This window comes from Anomaloglossus baeobatrachus, chromosome 7 (genome assembly GCF_048569485.1).
Source record: "Anomaloglossus baeobatrachus isolate aAnoBae1 chromosome 7, aAnoBae1.hap1, whole genome shotgun sequence".
Lineage (NCBI taxonomy): Eukaryota > Metazoa > Chordata > Amphibia > Anura > Aromobatidae > Anomaloglossus > Anomaloglossus baeobatrachus.
The window spans coordinates 57,831,700-57,856,138 of NC_134359.1; the positions used below are offsets into that span (position 1 = coordinate 57,831,700).

At 42.5% G+C, this 24,439-nt stretch overlaps 1 protein-coding gene across 1 annotated transcript in view; it reads left to right on the top strand.

Moving 5' to 3' along the window:
- Nucleotides 1–24,439, top strand: part of DYNC1I2 (dynein cytoplasmic 1 intermediate chain 2) — a 174,205-nt gene that overhangs the window by 55,238 nt on the left and 94,528 nt on the right. The window contains 2 exon segments of the mRNA XM_075317327.1: nt 1,664–1,723; nt 2,003–2,118. Coding sequence (XP_075173442.1) covers nt 1,664–1,723; nt 2,003–2,118 — 176 coding nt within the window.

The window sequence follows — 24,439 nt, forward strand, 5'->3', positions numbered from 1 at the left end:
AAATAGCAATCCGTTAACGGATCCGTTGTCCATAGACTTGCATGTTAAAGGGAACCTGTCACCACTTTTTTTGGCGTATAAGCTGTGGCCACCACCCCCGGGCTCTTATATACAGCATGTTAGAATGCTGTATATAAGAGCCCATGTCGGGGGTATAACATAAAAACCACTTTATAATACTTACCTAACGGTCGTGCAATTGGCCATATGGGTGTCTCCGTTGTCTTGTGCCGGCGCCGCCTCTTTTGGCCATCTTTGTTCTCCTTCTCTAGCCGCGGTGCATGACGCGTCCAACGTCATTCACACTTGCTGGCATTGAGGTTCTGAGCAGGCGCACTTTGATCTGCCAAGAGCAGGGCAGATCAAAGTATTGTAGTGCGCCTGCGCAGGACCGGCGAGTGTGTGTGACGTAGACGCGTCATGCACACAGGCTTCAGAAAGAGGACGAAGATGGCCAAAAGAGGAGGCGCCGGCACCGGATAACGTAGACGCCCATATGACCAACCGCGCGACTGTTAGGTAAGAATTATAAAGTGTTTTTTATGTTGTCACAGTGGCCTGGGCTCTTATATACAGCATGTTAGAATGCTATATATAAGAGCCCACTGGTGGTGGCCGCCGCTTATACACCAAAAAAGTGGTGACAGGTTCCCTTTAAAAAGCGGATCCAGCAGACATCGGTTTCCCAATGCATCTGTTCTAACGGATGACTACTGGACATGTGAACTTAGCCTAACACACAATGGTGGTGGAAGCATGTAACACCACTTAGTTTTTGTTTTTTAACAATTTGATCTGATTTCAGCACTTTTAGCATAGTGCATATTTTTGAGAAAATGCCATTTTTTTTATTCAGTTTGTTGAGCCAATGTCTTCTGACTTTTGTCTGCAAAATTTTTCCTAATAAATTCTTTGAGGATAAGTTCCCACGTTGCAAAAATGCTGCATATTAAATACTGCATATTCTCTTGCAGAAAATCGGCAACCTTTTAGATTGCCTTCCATTTTAAGAAATCTCTTCCGCACATGCTGCCGAAATTGACTAGAGCTGTGGATTTGCATTACGCAACTCAATTCGTGCTGCAGACGTCCATGCGAATTTCCCCCTTTTTGCAATGTGGCATGTTGACTTGCGGGAAATTTTATCAAGATATCAGACTAAAATAATGATTTGTACAATGCGCTTATTTGTATGGCGTCTGAGCGGCGGTTGCGTTTGACGCTTTTTTTTCCCCCCATCTTTTATTTCTTTATTAGAAATAGCCCATTAGATTTGCAGTAAGTGACCTCTGCAGGGGAGCGCGCTGACGTCTGGTGACAGCACTTACTGCACACGGATGTAAAGTGATAACGTTTTTGCCCTATTATCTCTACGATGTCTTACATTTCACATTTTTTCCTTTGCATTTGTACTTTATACTTGCTATTTAGTATATTCGTATTATATTTTACAATTGATAAGATGCATTTTTTTTTTTTATATATATAGGAGTGAAGTATCGTCACTAACTGCATGATTGATTGAATATCTCTTATGTGCACTAACTGCTGTACATTGTTTTTGGTTCCTATCTTGTATGCACTAGTTTTAACCTTTTTGTTGTGATTTGCTTAACTAATTTCTGACCTCTTCTGCTAACGCTGCGTGGTTGTGTGGCATCAGGACTCTGCACTGGGACACTGATCCGTCCGTTCTTCAGCTCCACTCTGACTCCGATCTGGGGTACTGCAACCATTTATTTATTACATTCTATCGGGTTGTTGTACAGTGTAAAGAGCACACATGCCATAGCTTAATATTGTTGTTCCTTGTATGCTAGTCATATTGTGAATTTTTGCTGTTTCACTATGATGATTCGGGGTAGTTGAGTTTCATGGGATTTGATAACCAGATGCTTCCAGGATTGATGAAAAGTAGTAGGGTGCACTTTTTTATTTGTTATTATTCATTGTATACTAATATATGTTTATTTCTTATTATGCCGATTATGAACATCTATAGACGTAGTCCCTTGAAGTTGGGCATGGCCAAAATTACACAAGTGGATTTTCCTCCTCGAGAGACTGTAACCTATACAAAGGAGACACAGACTCCAGTCGTCACCCATGAAAATGAAGGTAAATGTGTTACTTTACCTCTTTTAGATGTAAATATTTATGAATACATTTATAAATATTTGGATATGATATTCGTTACTTTTTTTTAATCGCATGAATGTCTGTATTTGACATTGGGCCATAAAGGTTCAGTGCCTGGGGCGGGAGTATAAGGTGGCGGAGCAGAAGTAGATGCCCACACGGAGACTCAAACATTAGCATATATACTGGTGCATCTCAATAAATTAGAATAGTCTCAAAGTTAATTTGAGAATTATATATTTGAGACTATATTATATAGAGTCATGACACACAGCGTGATCTTTTTCAAGTGTTTATTTCTGTTAATGTTGATGATTATGGCTTACAGCCAATGAAAACCCAAAAGTCATCATCTCAGAAAATTAGAATAATTACCACAAAACATCTGCAAAGGCTTCCTAAGCATTTAAAATGGTCCCTTAGTCTGGTTCAGTAGGCTACACAATCATGGGGAAGATTGCTGACTTGACACATGTCCAGATGGCGGTCATTGACACACTCAACAAGGAGGGTAAGCCACAAAAGGTCATTGCTAAAGAAGTTGGCTGTTCAGAGTATTGTATACAATCATATTAATGGAAAGTTGTGAGGAAGGAAAAAGTGTGGTAGAAAACGGTGCACAAGCAACCGGGATAACCGCAGTCTTGATAGGATTGTTAAGAAAAGGTCATTCAAACATTTGGGGGAGATTCACAAGGAGTGGACGCTGCTGGAGTCAGTGCTTCAAGAGCCACCACACACAGACGTATCCAGGACATGGGCTACAACTGTCGTATTCCTTGTGTCAAGCCACTCATGACCAATAGACAACGCCAGAAGCGTCTTACCTGGGCCAAGGAGAAAAAGAACTGGACTGTTCGTAGTGGTCCAACGTGATGTTTTCAGATGAAAGTACATTTTGCATTTCATTTGGAAATCGCGGTCCCAGAGTCTGGATGAAGAGTGGAGAGGCCACAATCCAAGCTGCTGAGGTCTGGTGTGAAGTCTCCACAATCAGTGATGGTTTGGGGAGCCATGTCATCTGCTGGTGTAGCTCCACTGTGTTTTATCAAGACCAAAGTCAGCGCAGCCGTCTACCAGGAAATTTTAGAACACTTCATGCTTCCCTCTGCCGGCAAGCTTTTTGGAGATAGAAATGTCATTTTCCAGCAGGACTTGGCACCTGTCCACACTGCCAAAAGTACCAATACGTGGTTTACTAACTACAATATCACTGTGCTTGATTGACCAGCAAACTCCCCAGTCCTAAACCTCATAGAGAATCTACCGGGTATTGTCAAAAGAAAGATGAGACACCAGACCCAACAATGCAGACGAGCTGAAGGCTGCTATCAAAGCAACCTGGGCTTCCATAACACCTCAGCAGTGCCACAGACTGATCACCGCATTGATGCAGTAATAAATGCAAAAGGAGCCCCGACCAAGTATTGAGGCCTTTACTGTACAGACTTTTCAGTAGGCACCAACATTTCTGAGTTAAAAATTACTTTTCAGTTGATCTTATATAATATTCTAGTCTTCTGAGATAATGACTTTTGTGTTTTTCATTGGCTGTAACCATAATCATCAACATTAACAGAAATAAACACGTGAAATCGATCCCATTGTGTGTAATAACTCTATAATATATAGAAAGAGATCCCTATGTGTAATGACTCTATATAATGTCTCCCATCTTCCATTGACTACACAAAAATAAGTTAGCTTTTTGATATTTTAATTTGTCGGGATGCAGAGTTATATATATATATATATATAATGTATCTGGATATAATAATCTAATATTTAAGTTTCCCTCCTGCCCTTTTCTCAATTTAGCATGCACAGTGGCTCAGTGGTTAGCACGGTGGCTCAGTGGTTAGCACTGCAGTCTTGCAGCGCTGGGGTCCTACGTTCAAATCCCACCAACAACAACCTCTGCAAGGAGTTTGTATGTTCTCCCCGTGTTTGTTTGGGTTTCCTCCTGGTACCTTGGTTCCCTCTCACACTCCAAAGACATACTGATGGAGAATGTAGATTCAGAGCTGAAAAGGGAGAGCACCGTGGGTCCCACCAGGGTATGCAAGAAAATCATGTTGTCCTATGTGCTCACCTTGAAATAAAACTCTTGAGCATGTAACCAATGGCTGCTGCAGTAACATGAGCTCCATGAGCCAGAGGATGAATTGAAAGGGAAATGCGTCTATTGATCTGTGCTGCCATCAAAATATAAACCATGCGATTTAAAAAAAGAAAATAAAAAATGGCTGTTTATTGAGTCTACACGTTTCGAAGTCTACAACTTCTTCATTAGAACTTAACACAGGTGTCGCACTGGAGGTTTAGCAACCTCTATAGACACACACCAGTGAATTTGGATTATGAGGTCCAATGGAGACAGTTATGAGAATCTTTGAAGTGCTGCGGTATGTTGGCACTATATAAGCAATCCATAATAAATAAAATGGTCATATTTTTGGATGAGGGAGGGGTGCACAGGCTGTGCAGGAGCGGTCAAGGTGAAAAATACAATGCTCTTCCTTATCCTCTGCAGCACTAACGGAGAGTGGCCACGTTAGTGCCAAAGAGACTTTAGCGCAAAGCCTCTTTTGATGGATACAAATGGCACCAGGAAGACCACACTTAATATAATTTCTTAATATGAGCAAACACCTGCTGTTTGCCATTTATTACCTTCTCTAGGACATTGCACAATTATAAGGCACGCTGAATGACCGAGTTATATGCAGTTTTATGTGCGACTGTCGAGTAAACCCCGTACACAAGGTTTTCTAACGTAAAGGAAATATGCAGAAAAATGCTGGACAGAAATTATGATTCTCAAATGGTCAGTGACGCATAAAGCAATAGTTCAAGCAAAGGTGAGAACTTTGTAATATATCTTATTAGAGAAATCTGCTTTTTTTGAGACTTTTCTCCTGAACTCAGAAAAATTACTAAAATCTGTCATGGTCAAATGGACTAACAGCTCAGCAATGGATTATTTTGTAACTGTCTATTGAAATCTGTACAAATGGAAGGAGCAGAGTGAAGGTGAGGCGCTGTCACAAACATCATGCTGCTTTCTAGTAAGTGTTTTATCTCACCACAGAACTGGATTCACAGCTGCATTGCTCAGTACTGCGGAGTACTGTCCTGCATTGCTCCACCATGCTGCTACTTGTGACCATGCGCTACACAGAGACAGGAGAGCAGAAATCCCTCATGTCTGTGTATGCTTCATATGGAAGACATTATGGCAACTAGTCTCTACCCACCAGCTCAGAGACAACTGAAAATTAGAGAATCTGCAGAAGGAAAAACTGCTGAAAAATGCAAGATACAAGTCCTTTAATGGGCAGTAACTGTTACTACTCATGTACACACACGACAGCTTATTCTGCATAGGCAGCTGGTATGGCGGGTTAGGTTTAGTTCTACACAGTCCTGATTTTGTTACCAATGGCAATTTACCGTCTCAAGGTGATGGTTTACAGATTGAAATATGACCACAGTAGCCAATCACTGACCACAATGATGACCTGTGTGCCCTGAGACAAAGTCAAACAATACCGGTATGATGGGTATTCATTCATTATAAGAAAATTGACTGCACTTCCTAAGGCCTAAAACACACTTCCGCAAAAAAAACGTACGTGTCTCACGGTCCGTTTTTCGGGTCCGTGTTCCGTTTTTTAGGGGAGTTTCTCCGGTACGTATGGCATCCGTGAGATGGCGTATGCGAGCCGTGTGTGCGTGTGGAATGTCCGTATTGACATAAAATACGTATGTGTGCTGTCCGTGTGCCGTTCGTTTTTAAAGGCCCGCATTCTTACCCAATTCACGTTGTTACATTCATCATGAGATCCTGGTGTTGTTGTTTGCTTTCAATTGTCCTGATAGATTGGAAACAAGTGTTTCAGATTTCGTGATGAAAAACGGACACGGACGATACGTGCTGAACACGGACATACTCCGTGTGCGGTCCGTGCAGGCACGGACCAATAGACTAAAGCGGGTCAGTGCCTGCGTGCTGCCGGCCAAAAACGGACATGTCGTCCGTGTAGAAAAGCGCACACGTACTTACGACACGGACACACGTTCCGTGTGATTTTACGTGTGTGTGCGCGCCATCTACCATTGAATAACATGGGTCTCCGTGTGTACGTGTCTCCGGTACGTGCAAATACGTACCGCACACGTACAAAAAATATGGATGTGTGTTGCGGGTCTAACAGACAAGTGAGAACAGGTACATAATGAACCGAAAATACACTATCAAACAGCTGCACTCTGAGACGCTAAGGTAATACAGACATTGGATATGGGAACTTGGATATGCATTACTACTATGGAAGAAAATTACAAAAATTCAACACGTAGCATATAAAAAGAGGCCTGTTTTGTGCAAGCCTAGCAGCCAGCATCAAGTCGTATGTTGATATACGAGATACGTCTTGACGCTGTTTGCTGGGCTTACATAAAACTGGCCTTTTTTTATACACCAAGTGATTTGTACACCAAAATTTTTTATAATGCTTGCCAAGTTTCTAATGTCTGTATACCTAGCATCTGAGTGCAGCTAATAATTTGATAGGATATTCACTCATTGTCCTGAATCTGGCAGTGTTTTTATTTTGTTCCTGCTCCTCTGTTCATGACGTTTTTGTTTTTTTTGTTTTGTTTTTTTATACCTATAAATGTCAATTTAGCCCAAGGGGGCATGGTCATCCAAAAAGACTCCCACAGAGATTAGTTGATGATCATGTCTGTTTGGCTAGACTAAATTTATACATAGGGGAGAGAGGGTTATACCTCTTTAGGCACAGGGGCGTGATCGTTAACCTTAAACATCCAAATCACCCTGATCAAAATTTCACATACCCTGGTGATTTTGGCCTGATAACATGCACAGAAGTTGACACAAATGGATTTGAATGGCTAATAAAGGTCCTCACCTGTGACCTGTTTGCTTGTAATCAGTGTGTGTGCAAAAAAGCGGAGTGAGTTTCTGGGATCCAGACGGACTCTTGCATCTTTCAGCCAGCCACTGACGTTTCTGGAGTCATGGGGAAGGCAAAAGAATTGTCAACTGATCTACAGGAAAAGATAGTTGAACTGTATAAAACAGGAAAGGGATGCAAAAAGATATCCTAGGAATTGATAATGCCAGTCAGCAGTGTTCAGATTCTGATTAACAAGTGGAAAATCAGGGGCTCTGGAAAAACCAAACCACGATCAGTTAGACCAACAAAAATTTTGGCCACAACTGCCAGGACAGTTGTTTGGGATGCAAAGAAAAACCCACAAATAACATCAGCTGAAATACAGGACTCACTGAAAACTAGCGGTGTGGCAGTTTCAAGATGCACAATAAAGAGGCACTTGAAGAAAAATCATCTGCATGGTCAAATCGCCAGAAGAAAGCCATTACTGCGCTAATGCCACAAATTATCTCCCCCTACAATACGCCAAACGGCATTGAAACAAGCCTCCAAACTTCTAGAACAAGGAAATTTGGAGTGATGAAACCAAAATTTAACTTTTTGACTACAACCATAAAAGTTACATTTGGAGAGGTGTCAACAAGGCCTATGATGAAAGGAACACCATTCCTACTGTAAAGCATGGAGGTGGATCGCTTATGATGTGGATATGTGTGCGCTACAAAGGCACAGGAAACTTAGTCAAAGTTAAGGACAGATGAATACAGAATATTATCAGCAAATACTGGAGGCAAATTTCCAGTCATCATCCCGGAAGCTGCGCATGGGATGTACTTGGACGTTCCAACATGACAACAATCCAAAACACAAGACTAAAGCGGGCTTTACACGCTGCGACATCGCTAATGCGGAGTCGTTGGGGTCACGGAATTCGTGACGCACATCCGGCCGCATTAGCGATGCCGTTGCGTGTGACACCGATAAGCGATTTTGCATCGTTGCAAAAACGTGCAAAATCGCTAATCGGCGACATGGGGGTTCATTCTCAAATCTCGTTACTGCAGCAGTAACGAGGTTGTTCCTCGTTCCTGCGGCAGCACACATCGCTGCGTGTGACGCCGCAGGAACGAGGAAGCTCCCCTTACCTGCCTCCCGGCCGCTATGAGGAAGGAAGGAGGTGGGCGGGATGTTACGTCCCGCTCAGCTCCGCCCCTCCGCTGCTATTGGGCGGCGGTTCAGTGACGTCGCTGTGACGCCGCACGGACCGCCACCTTAGAAAGGAGGCGGTTCGCCCGTCACAGCGACGTCGCCGGACAGGTATGTATGTGTGACGGCTGTTGTGCGGCACGGGCAGCGATTTGCCCGTGTCGTGCAACAGATGGGGGCGGGTACCCACACTAGCGATATCGGGACCGATATCGCAGTGTGTAAAGTAGCCTTAAGTTGACCTGTCATTGGCTACAACAGAACAAAGTGAAGGTTCTGGAGTGGCCATCTCAGTCTCCTGACCTCAATATCATTGAGCCACTCTGAGGAGAACTCAAGCGCACAGTTCATGCAATAAAGCCCAGGAATTTACAGGAACTGGAGGCTTTTTGCCAAGAAGAATGGGCAGCTTTACCCTCTGACCAAGAAGAATAGGCAGCTTTACCATCTGACCAAGAAGATTGGGCAGCTTTACCATCTGACCAAGAAGAATGGGCAGCTTTACCATCTGAGAAAATAAAGAGCCTCATCCACAACTACCACAAAAGACTTCAAGCTGTCATTGATGTTCGAGGGGGCAATACAAGGTATTAAGAACTGGGGTATGTGAACTTTTTGATCAGGGTCATTTGGATGTTTTTGGTTGTCATTATGATTTAAAAAGAGAAAACACAGTAGTTTGATAATAAACGGCTTCACCCGACCACTAACCATGAGTGGGAAAAAAATTTCATATTCTCTGAAAAAAGGCCTAGAAAGCAAAAATCTGCCCGGGTGTGTAAAGTTTTGAGCACAATTAATAATATATAATTATTATTTATAATAATTAATAGCTCCTTTTTAATGTACTTCTGTTTTGTTGAGTTTTGGGGGGATAAGCTTTGTACTTAAAGACAGGTATATACCGCTCCGCAGGATATAGGAAACCAGGCTGTAAGAGAACATGTGACAGGAGCCACACATTATATATGTATGTATTCATTTGCTTTAAAAGCTGTTAAGTTTTGAAGAGATGAAATGATCGGATGCCAGGGTTCAGAGACAGCTCTTAAGAAACAGCGCTGAAGAAAGCGCCTCCACTGAAATAAATGAGCGGCCTTTTTTTCTTTTCTTCCCTTTTTATTCTTAGATGAATCTGTAAATAACAGATTGACAGACACCTGAAATCGTCCTGACGGTAATCAGCTCCAATGGTCGAGATTAGTCCAAGCGCTATAAAAAAAGGGGAAAAAATGTGTATCCTTCATAGCGCACACATAAGTCTGCCGCGGGGTTACACCGCAGCTGCGAACGCCGGTGTAGAGATGGTCACAAAATCCCTTATTTATTCCCTGTCTGAGCGTCATAATAATAATGTTTATTTATATAATGCTCGGCTCCCTGGGGGAATCAGAAATGATTCACAGTTACCAGTAAAATCCTGATACTGTAGGAAGAACACACAATATCGAGGAGATAAAAGCAGCACGCCACGTGCCATTCACAGGAGATTCAGAGTCGCTGGGACTTTGGTTCGGGCTTTCATAGATCTTCAGAAACAGATTGGGGCAAGAACAATAACCGAGGCCTGAAATATTCCTTCCATGCTCTCGATCTGCCAATCATACATAGAGATGGACGTCGGGCTTAGCCTCCCTATATATTGGGGTCTACGTACATTTTGTCTTTTTATTCTATAGGATAAATATATCTGTAATGTTCCCCAGCATCCTAATAAATCCCTACACATGTGCCAATAGATAGATATACAGCATATTGGCACATACTGATGGATATGGAAGCTCAGTGAAATAAATGGTAACAGACCTGTATCTATACTGAGTGCAGCATATTGGCTATTGAAGGCTTCGGAGGCTAATGGCCTTTAGTGGAATGACTGAATAAGAGGCCCGTGAAGTTTGTTATTCTTTGAGATCATTATGTAAATTATCATGCTGAATTATTGCTAGATTGTGACATCACTGTGTGTATTATCCCTGTACTGTGACATCACTGTGTATTATCCCTGTACTGTGACATCACTGTGTATTATTCCTGTACTGTGACATCACTGTGTATTATCCCTGTACTGTGACATCACTGTGTATTATTCCTGTACTGTGACCTCACTGTGTGTATTACCCCTGTACTGTGACATCACTGTGTGTGTTATCCCTGTACTGTGACCTCACTGTGTGTATTACCCCTGTACTGTGACATCACTGTGTGTATTATCCCTGTACTGTGACATTGCTGTGTGTATTATCCCTGTACTGTGACATCACTGTGTATTATTCCTGTACTGTGACATCACTGTGTATTATCCCTGTACTGTGACATCACTGTGTATTATTCCTGTACTGTGACCTCACTGTGTGTATTACCCCTGTACTGTGACATCACTGTGTGTTATCCCTGTACTGTGACCTCACTGTGTGTATTACCCCTGTACTGTGACATCACTGTGTGTGTTATCCCTGTACTGTGACATCACTGTGTGTGTGTTATCCCTGTACTGTGACATCACTGTGTATTATCCCTGTACTGTGACATCACTGTGTATTATCCCTGTACTGTGACATCACTGTGTATTATCCCTGTACTGTGACATCACTGTGTGTATTATCCCTGCACTCTGACCTCACTGTGTGTATTATTCCTATACCGTGACCTTATTGGGTGCATCAGCCCTGTACTGTGACCTCATTGGGTGCATCAGCCCTGTACTGTGACCTCATTGGGTGCATCAGCCCTGTACTGTGACCTCATTGGGTGAGTCACCCCTTTACTGTGACCTCATTGGGTGAGTCACTCACCCCTTTACTGTGAACTAATTGGGTGAGTCACCCCTTTACTGTGACCTCATTGGGTGAGTCACCCCTTTACTGTGACCTCATTGGGTGAGTCACCCCTTTACTGTGACCTCATTGGGTGCGTCACCCCTGTACTGTGACCTCATTGGGTGCGTCACCCCTGTACTGTGACCTCATTGGGTGCGTCACCCCTGTACTGTGACCTCATTGGGTGCGTCACCCCTGTACTGTGACCTCATTGGGTGCGTCACCCCTGTACTGTGACCTAATTGGGTGCGTCACCCCTGTACTGTGACCTCATTGGGTGCGTCACCCCTTTACTGTGACCCCATTGTGTGCGTCAGCCCTGTACTGTGACCTCACTGGGTGCGTCAGCCCTGTACTGTGACCTCACTGGGTGCGTCAGCCCTGTACTGTGACCTCACTGGGTGCGTCAGCCCTGTACTGTGACCTCACTGGGTGCGTCAGCCCTGTACTGTGACCTCACTGGGTGCGTCAGCCCTGTACTGTGACCTCACTGGGTGCCTCAGCCCTGTACTGTGACCTCACTGGGTGCCTCATCCCTGTATTGACATGTTCCTTGTGCTGTCACATCACTGTGTGATCACTGTGTATTTTACTCTTGTTCATTTTTTCATGTAAGACTGGCACTAGGAACACTAGTAATAAATGTCCCCCATAGTTCTCGTTTTCTACCCTTTGTGGAAAAGAATGTCACCTACATGCTAAGTGGTGCATGTATTATAATTATATTATGTCCCAAAAATCTGCGGTTCTTTACTGTGACAAGTAATTAGAATTTCTTTAAAAAAAAAAAATAAAAAAAAATATTTTTTCTTTCATAACACTTGCTTTCTGCATTTTGTTCACATGTGAACACACACCAGGCGTTCTGTGTTAAATAATGGAGTAAGGCGGCCCTGATAATAGTAACTTGTGTAAATGATGCCCAAGTAGCTCACAGAGCCCCCTGAGGAGGCACAGTGGGGACCCTGGCTCCAGTGTCATGTACAGCCAGGGATTTGCTCTGCTGTTCACACTTTGCATTACCTCCCATCACTGACAGGTATATTACTGCACTAACCTGCGTTCATTAGCTGATGATCACAACAAATTTTTGCCTTTTTAACGTCTTAATAAAGGCTAAACGGTTGTCTTTAATGAAACCACTAGTTTGTGTAATCTGCCTTGAAATTGATTGAAAATTTCTAATATTGTTTTTAGTTTTTTTTTTAATTTACACTTTACGACACAATATCCTTCTTGATTATCTGTTATGGTGGAAAAAATTGTACCAAATATCCTCCTCTTAGGGGTACTTTACACACTGCAACATCGCATCCGGAATATCGTTGGGGTCACGTCGTTAGTGACGCACATCCAGCACCGGTAACGACCTCGCAACGTGTAAATCTTAGATGCGCCGATAACTGATCGCCAAAAGCATCGAAAATCGGTGATCTGTGTAACGTCGGACATTTTCATAATGTCAGGTCGACCGCAGGTACGATGTTGTTTGTCGTTCCTGCAGCTCCACACATCGTTGTGTGTGAACCTGCAGGAGCGACAAACATCTCCTTACCTGCGTCCCGACGGCAATGCGGAAGGGAGAATGTGGGCGGGATGTTATGTCCCGCTCATTTCCGAAACCTCCGCTTCTATTGACCGGCCGATTAGTGACGTCGATGTGACGCCAAACGCACCTCCCCCTTGAAGGAGGGATTGTTGGGTGGTCACAGCGACGTCGCCGAGCAGGTATGTGCGTGTGAAGCTGCCATAGCGGTAATGTTCGCTACGGCAGCAATCACCACATATCGCATGTGCGACGCGGGCGGGTACTATCGCGCTCGGCATCGCTAGCCGATGCTAGCAATGTCGCAACGCGTAAAGTAACACTAAAATTTTCGTTTTTCATGTTTGTTTATTAAATGACAATTGGATTTAAAAAACTTTCTCTAATTTTGAATGGAATTGGTTGATAGTTGAATTTTGGAGTTAAAAATCCATTCCTTTTAACAGCTTGGTTTTTAAGTTCCAGTCCTAGATCCAATGTTTAATCCCTACATCAGTGACCACAATGAGACCTCTGGTGCTACCTATGTGCCTTTTTGTAAGTCCTCCTTTTTAATTGTGGATGTTTAGTTTATTGACTAACAGCGAATGTCTATGAGCAACGTAACCCTAGAATGCGCAACCATAGAAATCTACAATAGAAAACAAGTAACCTAGCAGGCCTGAAAGTCCCCAGGTATGCGTTCTAGGGTTAAGGGTTTATTTCCAAAATAGCAAATTTTTCCCTACTCATTGGACAGTAGATAACTTGATGATCGTTTGGAGTCGAAATGATCATCAAGTTATCTTTGAGATTGTGGATCTGGTAATCGGGCACTGCAGTCCCCCGTATTGTGCATGCACAACCTTCACTTCATTCATTCATTCACTTGCCAGAAAATGCTAAGTACAGCCCTCTTCGATGTCTGCCAGTCCCAAAAACATTGGGTGGGACTGGAGATTGAGCTTGTTCACCTCTTCTCACTTCATGATGGGCTTTTGTGTAGCCTGATTCACGGGTTCCAGAGACCCCAAGCTATAAATAGTTGGGGTTCTATTCATTAGACCTCCAGCGATCACCAGATTATACCTTATCCGATGGTTAGCAGATAACTTCGTAATCAAGTTTCATGATTACCAAAACAAATTTGGTCAGGGTAGGAACTTTTTATGGAATATTCACCTTTATGACTTTTGCACACATATAGCAAGTGGCCCGCAACTATTTCAATAAAGCTAATTTGCAAAGCTCTTATTAGTTCTAGATCTCAGATGCCATGTAGTTCCAATAGTTCAATGGAGCACGCAGTGCATCGGCAGATCAATGCCGCCACTGCGATACCCTTGAGCCCGCAGTATCACTAACCCTCCTGAGCCCCAACAGTCTCTCCAAGCCTGCAGCATCGCTGACCCTCCACACAGTGACCTGCCTGAGCCGCGACACCCCCTCCTCCAAGCCCACAGCATTGCCGAACCTGCCTCCTGTGACCCTCCTGAGCCGCTCCGCCACCCCTCCCCGGTGAGCTAATATAAGACGCTCTAGGATTATAAGACGGACCCACATTTTAATTATTATTTTTTTCCATTTTCCTCTTTTTTAAATCTGGGGTGCGTCTTTATAAAACGAAAAATACAGTGTTTATTTTCCTATCTCAGTCTTTCCTGGCTTACTGAGGTCTGTGTGCTTACTTCAAGCTCCTCTGACAGTTGAGACACTGGTTCTGGGAGCTGTCTTTCTTAGGCTAGGTTCACATTTCCGTTGTTTTAAATCCGTCAGCAACGGATCAGTTGTTTTTTAGATGTCAAATGGCGCAACGGATGTGTTTTTCACAGGATTCCTTTCACAGGAATCCTGTGAAAAAACTGATCTGTCGCGTCCGATACATTCGTTATGAGTCCGTTTTTTTGACGGATCAGTCATGATCCGTTTGTGTTTGGGACAGCCCTGTGGGTGTGACAAACATGCTGGGCATGCTCAGTAGAGCATAACTGAATCCAGCGCTGGATTCCGTTGTAAGACGGATTACGACGGAATCCAGCACCATAGACCAACATTACAAGCTTGACGCATGGCGATGGATTCCTGCGCGGCGTGTTAATTTTGACGGCCAGAAAAACGTTGCATTCTGCGTTGCTCCCGCCCGGCGGTCAGTCAAAAAACGACTGACCGCAGCGCAGCGGATGCAACGCAAGGTCATCAGTCGCAATCCGCCACTAATACAAATCTATGGGATACAACGGAATCCGCTAAACGGATGCCGTTGTTTACGAGAGCCGCGGATTGTGACTGATACATTTTAATGGAAATGTGAACCTAGCCTTAGAATGCAGCCCGTCCTGACACGTGACTAGGGTGGATTGCTGTTTAAATTATGTGATGGGGGCTCTTTATTACATTCTTAGATTACCAAGGGTCCTCCATCATTGGGGAGGGATGGGCCTGTTACTTTTATCACATTCCTTACGTACCACAGGCATCCCTGTGATAACCCATTAGCTCCTCTAAATGACATTATCTTTGTATCCCTTCATTTCCCGTCATTTCTTATTTTAATAGAAGGCTCTTGTTAATTGAGCTCAATTTTCCCATTAAGCTTTTGTTTTACAGAATTAATCAAAATTCCGACTCCGAACATGTAAAGCGGCTGCACTCAACACGCATAAAGATCAAGTTATCACTGGGAATGCCAGCATGCAAATTTTATTTTTGACATGCAAGACACGGTAAATATACATATTTTAAAGCCCTCGCTTACGCGCCTGGCTGTCTCCGCCGATTCCCTCCTTCATGGGGCATGCCCAAAATCTTAAATGAAATCCTGCTCGAAAATCTGTGATACGAAGACACCTTGAGCTTAACAAAAGGCACCCATTTCACAGATGATTTAACTTTGATTAACCTGCTCCGCGGCAAAAGATTATTCAGACAACTGGAATTTTACTCTATAGTGTTATTGCCGGCTGCAGCCTAATTTCCAGAGCTGTTTTTCTTTCCATCTCACCAAAATACATCACAATTTTGATGTTATCTCCAAGTAAAAATTCACCGGTTCATTAGACGAGGCTTTAGCATCTATTGACAAGAGGTTTGTCATCGCTTAAGGCAACCGCTACTTTTCTGCCATTTTTTACTATACCGTGTGTAACCTTAGCTCTCCTGTCAGGAAAAGCATGGAGTTAACCACTTAGGAGACGGCAATGAATATTCATTGATCCATTGACGTGACATCCAGGGTCTTAACAGCTTGGAAGTTCAGGCAAAGTTTTTTTTTTTTTTTTTTTTTTTTTTTTTCTTCCCTTTTGTTTTATGTTTTTTATTATGCACTGCACTTTACCAGCTGTAAATGAATGAAAAATAACTGGAGGGGGAATACATCATTTTAAAAGGTAGGAGAAAATGGTCATGCATAAATGCATTACAAATCCGTGACATACATTTTTGTACTATCCGATCTCAGAGACAGATCATGGAATAATTACTCGTTTTACCAGTTTGAGTTGTTTTTATTTTTTCTTTCCCCCTGTTATCGGCTATTAAAGATTTCTCACACTTGGAAGAAGTACTGTAGATGGAACATCATGCTAGAGCTAGACGGACTATATTTGTGGGTTTATATACCGTTCTAGATCATCTACACATATTTTCAGTGGTACAGATTAAAATAAAATATTCTTTTAAAGTATGGTCACAAGAGTCTGCATAACTAATCATATACTAAATACCTGCAAGTCAAATTTATGTATGAAATAGCCAAGATTGTTTGTAAAATGAAGGTAGTCTCTTATTCAAAGCTGTAGTGGATGGTGAGCTATAGAGCCTCATATCAAAAGTTAAAAACATTGTTATCCTTTTGCTTGTCTCTGTACACCACATAGGCGATGCTGGTACTGCGATATATACATCATATAGGAGATGATGGGACTCCTGTATATACATCACAGGATACGATGGGACTGCTGTATATACATCACATAGGAGCTGATGGGACTGCTGTATATACATCACATAGGAGCTGATGGGACTGCTGTATATACATCACATAGGAGCTGATGGGACTGCTGTATATACATCACGTAGGAGACGATGGGACTGCTGTATATACATCACGTATGAGACGATGGGACTGCTGTATATACATCACGTAGGAGACTGAGACTGCTGTCTTTACATCACATAGATGATGGGACTCCTATATATACATCACAGGATACGATGGAACTGCTGTATATACATCACATAGGAGCTGATGGGACTGCTCTATATACATCACATAGGAGACGATGGGACTGTTGTATATACATCACATAGACGATGGGACTGCTGTATATACATGACATTGGATGCAATGAGACTGCTGTATATACATCACATAGGAGACGATAGGACTGCTGTATATACACCACATAGGAGACGCTGCAGCAGTGGGATATACACCACATGGGAGATGCTGGGGGCACAAAAATCACTGGAGAGGACTGGGGAGATTTTCCATCAGTGGGGAGGCTGATGCTGGGGGCTGCTACTGCTGTCTTCATCTGCGGTATGGGAGCACATTACGCACTTACTCTGCCAGAAAGTATGTCCTTACGCAGTCACTGGTCAGAGGGAGGCCGTAATCCTTCAATGCATGCGCATGCAGTGTTCAGTAGTGAAAGCTCTGTGCATGTGCTTGCCGTACAAGTGGGAGTATAAAGGGCAGCAAAGTGCAGCTGCTGGACCGAACAGTGTGGTCCCCGGAAATCTGCTCAGGGTCCACAGAACAGGTCATTGCATGAGGCCCGCTGGCAGGATGTTCCCCAGCCATGTTTTTATGTTTTTCTGACTTTTGAAGCCTGTAGTGGTTAAAAGAAGTGACATAAAATGGAACATATGTGCACAGCAATCACATTTTAGTAATAGTATTCAAAGCATTTTTTGTGAGGGTTTTCATGTAGATTTTGGAGCAGCTCTGCATATCCTTATAGAATGTTCCCACTTACTGTTGCATAATGCACATTTTGCCCTTTGCAGCATCTGCATCTTAAATTTCCACATTGCATGTTTTCAAGCCAGCTGCTTATGGCTGGGTTCACACTTTGCTGGTTTTGGACCGCAAATTTGCAGCAATTTACGTTACAAGCAAATGGATTATTTTACATTTCAGTCACACGTTGCAGAAAAACAATTTGCACTATAATTGGAGCACGGTGCAGACTTCAAATCTGGAGCATAGTGAATATTGTACACACTATTCAATGGTTAGTAGATAGAATACAATGAAATCTGCCTAGAAATCCACAAGAAACACATGCAGATTTTGTCTGCAGATTTGCGACCCACAACACAGCGGAAATTTGTTTGTAACATGTGACCGTAACCTATGTTGACTTTCTCCTTAGATTTCGCCTTTTGCAGATTTCTGGAGTCAGTTCTTTGCAGTATGTGAATGGCATTTTGTGAAATCTTATTCACAATGTCATCACTGTAATAAACAGATTTTATGTATGGCAACATACCCTTAAGTCTATACTCATATGCAGCTGCCATGCTGGGAATTTTTCATCCAAATTTACAGTCAGAAAATCTGCAGTATGTTACTCTAGCCGCAAAGTGGATGAGATTTTACCAACTTTCACTCCCACACTGCGGGGGGGGGGGTAAAAGCACTGCAGCAGAAAATAACTTGAGTTGTGGGCTTAAAATCCTCAGGATACCAATTTATGTCCAGTTTTTTTGTCCTCTGTTTTTCTGTAATGCCATTTGATTAACACATACACTTCTGGCTGTCTGCAGTCACCACTAGGTGGAGCTCAGAAGTGCAATGTGTAGACAGTGTACACTAAGCTCCTCTGCTCCCTCTAGTGGAGACCGCAGGTACAGAGTTTGTTTTTTTTTTGTTTTTTTTTTTTTCTACATGTATGTTTATGCAGAGAATTTAGAGCTCTAGCCGGATAAAAAGCTCAAACCATTAAGAAACTATTCAGCATAGTTGTTTTCAACCTATTAAAATTAAATAAACATTATGGTAGACATTCACTGGTGCGCATGAACATATAATTGTTAACCAGACGAGAGAGGTCATTACAAATCATAGTTGTGTGCATATCTCTAAATTTACTGATGGAAATTTCTACCATCAGACGTAACGGATCCATAACTCGCTTTAAAGTCATTACTGATTAATCTGCTATTGTGAACACACAAATGTTCGTCTTAATGATTTTTCACTTGGAAAACCATTTCCGTTATTGCAAATTTTAATGAAAAATATTGCATTTTTCCCCTGATTGGGACAACTTGCCCCCTTGTATGATGAGCGATAAATGGACTGCAATAACACATCCATTCCCGAAAGATGCATATCAGCTGAACCCACGGAGTATGTAATTTGCATGCGGAAAAGGTCTCTTTGCACGTAGCCTTCATATGTTTCACACATTTAACTTGACCGAATGGGTATGAATTCGTTTGCACATTTACCCCCATAATTCCTTTTTTCTAATTCAGCCCACCAAAGGGAACTCTCCATCATAAAGAACACCTTTCACCACTCCCAACATGTCAGTTTCAGTGAATACTCAGATTCCCCATAATATTAGAATTCTGCAGCATTCTTTCTTAAATCTCTATGTAGTACTGGTTCTATATTATTCCTAGACAATTTGAATGCATTGACAACTGGGTGTTACCAATTGGTTGCACGTCCCTCCGTACTCCGAAAAGGCCCAATCTATGCTCGCTGCATAGAGAAACAACCCTTTGACATGAGGAATAGTATAACCCAGTTGTCAATTTATTAATTTTTTTTTCCCCCCAGAAGGAATAACTAGGGAGCCGTACATTTCAGAGTTTTAAAAAGTTTATTTTAATAAACTATTAAACTATTTTTTATTTATTTAGGGTTTATTACCAGTGATGGCGCTTAATCTAGGGATGATGGCCACAACAAATATATACAATATATAACACTTTTTATATATATATATATATATATATATATATATATATATATATATATATATATATATATATATATATATATATATATATGTATGTATGTATGTGTATATATATATATATATGTGTGTATATATATATATATATATATATATATATATATAATATATAATGTGTGTGTGTGTATATATTATAATATATATATTTTTGTATATATACTGAAGATCTGACAAGTGTGCAGCTTGTACATAAGTTTAAATTTGGTGTCCTCTAAATCAGTGTTCCCCAACTCCAGTCCTCAAGTCCCACCAACAGTGCAGGTTTTTGGGATTTCCTTAGTATTGCACAGGTGATAAGTAATTACCTGCCCAGGTGCTGGTTTTTACAGCAGTGCAATGCTAAGGAAGTCCTGAAAACATGCACTGTTGGTGGGTCTTGAGGACTGGAGTTGGGGAACCCTGCTCTAAATAACTCAACAGACAGCCTTTAATGTCTAAACTGCTGGCAACAAGAGTGAGTATACCCCCTAAGTAAAAATGGCCAAATTGTACCCAACATGTTTATATTTTGTTAGGCCACTATTATTTTCAAGCACTGCCTGAACTCTCTTGGGCATGGAGCTCACTAGAGCGTCTCGGGAGCCGCTGAATCCTTTTCCATCTTTCATGACGACATCACAGAGCTGGTGGTTGTTAAAGATCCTGCGCTCTTCCACCTGTTCTTCTGTTTTGAGGAGGCCCCACAGATGCTCAATAAGGTTTAGGTCTGGAGATGCTTGGGCAGTCCAGCACCTTTTATCCTCTGTTTCTTTAGCAAGGCAGTGGTGGTTTTGAAGATGTGTTTGGGATTGTAATGTTGGGATACAAAGGGAGGGGATCATGCTCTGCTTAAGAATGTCACAGTACATGTACATGTTCTAAGGAGAAAACATTGCTCCTTGCGGAGACCGACAAACTAATCTGGCTGTCAGTGGTGAGGAGTCTTATAGCTGCAATGCTCTTCTGTAAATATTCAAATTTTCTCTTCAGGGAGGAAAGAGACTAACTCTAGTGCAACTTATTGGAAGTAGCAATCTTTAAAGTCAAAAGTGGCCCTTTAACAAGCCTTTTCATATGACTTAGGATTTATGCCAGATCAGAACCTCAATTTGCAGACATGGTGTTTCAGGATGATTGTCCTTCGTCAGTGCAAAGTAGATCTGATCTGGCTGTATGAGAAGCTATAGTGTGGGGAAAACATTTCTCCATTCATGGTTCCCTGAATGACCTGTAGATCACCACAACCGGCAGCACTCATGCAGCCCCAAACTATGACACTCCCACCACCATGCCTTACTGTAGGCAGAACACACTTGTCTTTGTACTCCTCACCTGGTTTCCGCCAAACACGCTCGACACCATCTGACCCAAATAAGTTTATCTTGGTCTCATCAGACAACACGACAGGTTCTAGTAATCAATGTCATTAGTCTGCATGTCTACGCAAACTGCGGGCATTTTTGTGCATCATCTTTAGAAGAGGCTTCCTTCTGAGACGACAGCCATGCAGACCAATGTGATGCAGTTTGCTTCATATGTTCTGAGCACTGACAGTCTGACCCTCGCACCCATGTAAGCTCAGCAGCAATACTGGCAGCACTTATGTCTGTTTTGAAAAGACAACCTCTGGATATGACGCTGAGCACGGGCACTCAACTACTTTGGTCAATCATGGGGTGGCCTGTTCTGAGTGGATCCTGGCTTGTTAAACCGCTGTATGGTCTTGGCCACCGTGCTGCAGCTCAGGGTCAGGGTGTTGGCAATCTTCTATATATCCTCTGCTATTTTTATGTAGAGCAGCAATTCTTTTTTTTCAGATCCTCTGAGAATTCTTTGCCATGAGGAGCCATGCTGAATTTCCAGTGACCAGTATGAGAGTGTGTGTGAGAGATAACACCAAATGTAACACACTTGATCCTCATTCACACCTGATACCTTTTAACACTAATGAGTCCCATACCAGCAGGGATGGAAAATGGCTAATTGGGCATGATATGGCTATTTTCAATTTTAGGGATACTGACTTTTGTTACCAGCAGTTTAGACATTAATTGCTTTGTGTTGAGTTATTTAGAGGACACCAAATTTACACTGTTATACAAGCTGCACACTGACACTGTACAATGTATCACAGGGTCAGATCTTCAGTGTAGTCCCATAAAAAGATATACTAAATGTACAAAAATGTGAGGGTTGTACTCACCTTTTGTGATATACAGTATAATATATATGTGTATATAGAATACTTGACTCATGGAGCTTTGAAGCAGAGACTGCCTTTTCTCATGTCACTTAATCCATCTTTATAATTGGACTCCCTGTCCTGATCAGGAGCTCTGATTTCTCGTGGTTTCTTTTGTGTGCATAATACGGAATAAAAGTCATAGTTTATATTATACTTTATGATGATAAATTGAGTTAATATGCTTTTTTTTGTTCAGTCCAATTTCCCTTAAAGTTGCAGGATCTCCCGTTCCCCCACCACGTCACACTCTGAAGAGCAGAATGCTGAGATACGGAGTGTTCTTTTGGGGAGATCTTCACACCGGAGGGCTTGTGGTCGCTGGATATCTACTGGGGACAGTTGGTTTCTATTTCATTCTAGTATGGCTTTTGCATGGTTGCAGGGGCAGACATACCAGTTGTGCACCCTTTGCATCCACACGGGCCCAAGATGTAAAGGGAGTCACGCCCTCCTCCAAAGCTGTAAGCAGCTTATGTCACCGACATGTAGAGGAGTGCATATTATGATGAACTATTGTTCTGGTAGTTTTTGCTCAGGGGCCCTTGTCTACCTATGGTTGTAGAGACTTATTTTGCCTTGTATGTTCTAGTTTAGTGCAGGGTAGAGATGAGCGAGTAGATTTGCAGGACCAAGTCCAATGGCCAAGTCACCAATCCATGGCTGCTGGACAGAAGTCCTGTGAGCTTGCATCCCCGTCTCTTCTTTTGATTAGCCATTTTGGTGCACGCACAACATTACGACAGGCTAGCTAATCAAATGAAGACCCACGATTGCCACGGGGTAGGAAGCGGTGCAAACAGAATACTGACGAAGCCACTGAAGCAAGGTACTAGAAATGTATTCGCTCACCCGTAGTGCTGGGGCTTTTTGTAATACAAAATTCTTTAAAGAGCAACCAACCAGCAAGAGTTTACTATTTGAGGTAAAGGCAGTGCCATTTCGGCAGTAAGTAGCTGAATCCATGCATACCTGTTATAGAAACATCGGATGCTTGGTTGATGAAATATCTTTAATAAAAGTTGCAGAAATGCCCTGCGCTTTGATAGACTGGACAGGTCTCTTTGGGTCGGGTCCTTGTGTTTTATTCCTCCTCCAATGTCCTCCTGGCTTGCCCCCTTTTCTTTATTTGAATATTGCGCTGCGCTGCCATTGCTGCTGTTGGCAGTGCATTGCCAAAGGACTCAGGTCTTCAGTAAAATGGTGCCAGAGTCTGCGCATGCGCGTAACATTTTCTCCGGCACCATTTTATTGAACACACTGCGGTGAAGACTTAGAAGCATTTATGCATTCACAGATAGAAAAAAAAAATATGCACACGGGCCGATGCGTCTCATGGTCTTCACTGCAGTGTGTTCAATAAAATGGCTCCGGAGATCGTGGTACACGCATGCGCGGATTCCGGCGCCATTTTCATGAAGATCTGAGCACTGTGGCAATGCGCGTGCGGCACCAACAACAGCAATGACGGCCCGGCCCGATATTTAACTAAAGAAATGGGGACAAGCCAGGAGGACACCGGAGGAGGAATAAACGCAACGACTTGACCCACAATTACCCGCCACCCGTTGCACCTTTCAATCAAAGTGCAGGGCATTTCTGCAACTTTGATTAAAGATATTTAATCAAGCAAGCAGCCGATCTTCCTATCATAGGTATGCCTGGATTCAGCATCTTGCTACCTTTACCTCATATAACAAAGTCCTGCTGGTTGGTTCTCTTTAAGAAACTAAATTTAATGCTTTTCCAGTGTGGTCTACTATATACTGGTTAACCTATAGGTAAGACATGATGGTTCATATTCGGGAGCAAGGCCAATTTTTTTTCTTGAGGATGGTCACAACTATTTTTAATATGATTTTAGGTGAAAAGTTGGGATTTTGTTCTCTTTGCATTAAAATCAAAAGTCTATATATTTATTGGCAAAGTGCATCCATTAACTACATCTCAGTCTTCTGCACATAAGGTTATTCCATACCTCGTCCTTGTCCCTTATCTTTCACCTCACGAGCAGCTTATTTCAGCCACCTCCTCCTTATGGCCATCTCTTTTCCACTCCATGATTATTTTGCCCACCCCCTGCTTCCCCCCCCCACCCCCCCAAAAAAAAAAAGCTTTTTCTTTCCCTTCCAAGAAGCACAAAAGCCCTAACTGGCATGCTTTGTAAAAAAAAAAAAAAGTGTCAGTGTGTTAGTGAGTGCAGGTCAGTGCGATTTCTTTGAAGCGCTCTTTCCCCTTTGCACCACCGCCTCCTCAGCGGGGTCACTGAGATCACTAGCTTTTCTTGAAATGGCCATTTTCACTGGCAGGTGCATTATACCCTGTATTTTCAGATTGTTTTTCCATTCTGAATGCTTGGCAGGTTGATTGCTCGGGCTGCATTGACGGAGAAAGGGCTGACAAATGCGGTTGGGCCGGCTGAAAAGACAGTGATTACTGTTTTCCTTTGTGGCTGATTGAGGCCCTTGAAAGGAAAGATTTTAACCTTCACCATTTGGTTCAAAAGTATGAGCATATATTGAAATCATTCATGCCATTTATCCGAGTTCTGTAAACTTGTCAGAACGTGCAAATCACTCAATTTCAAGTAATGTCGGACCGGCGTGTGT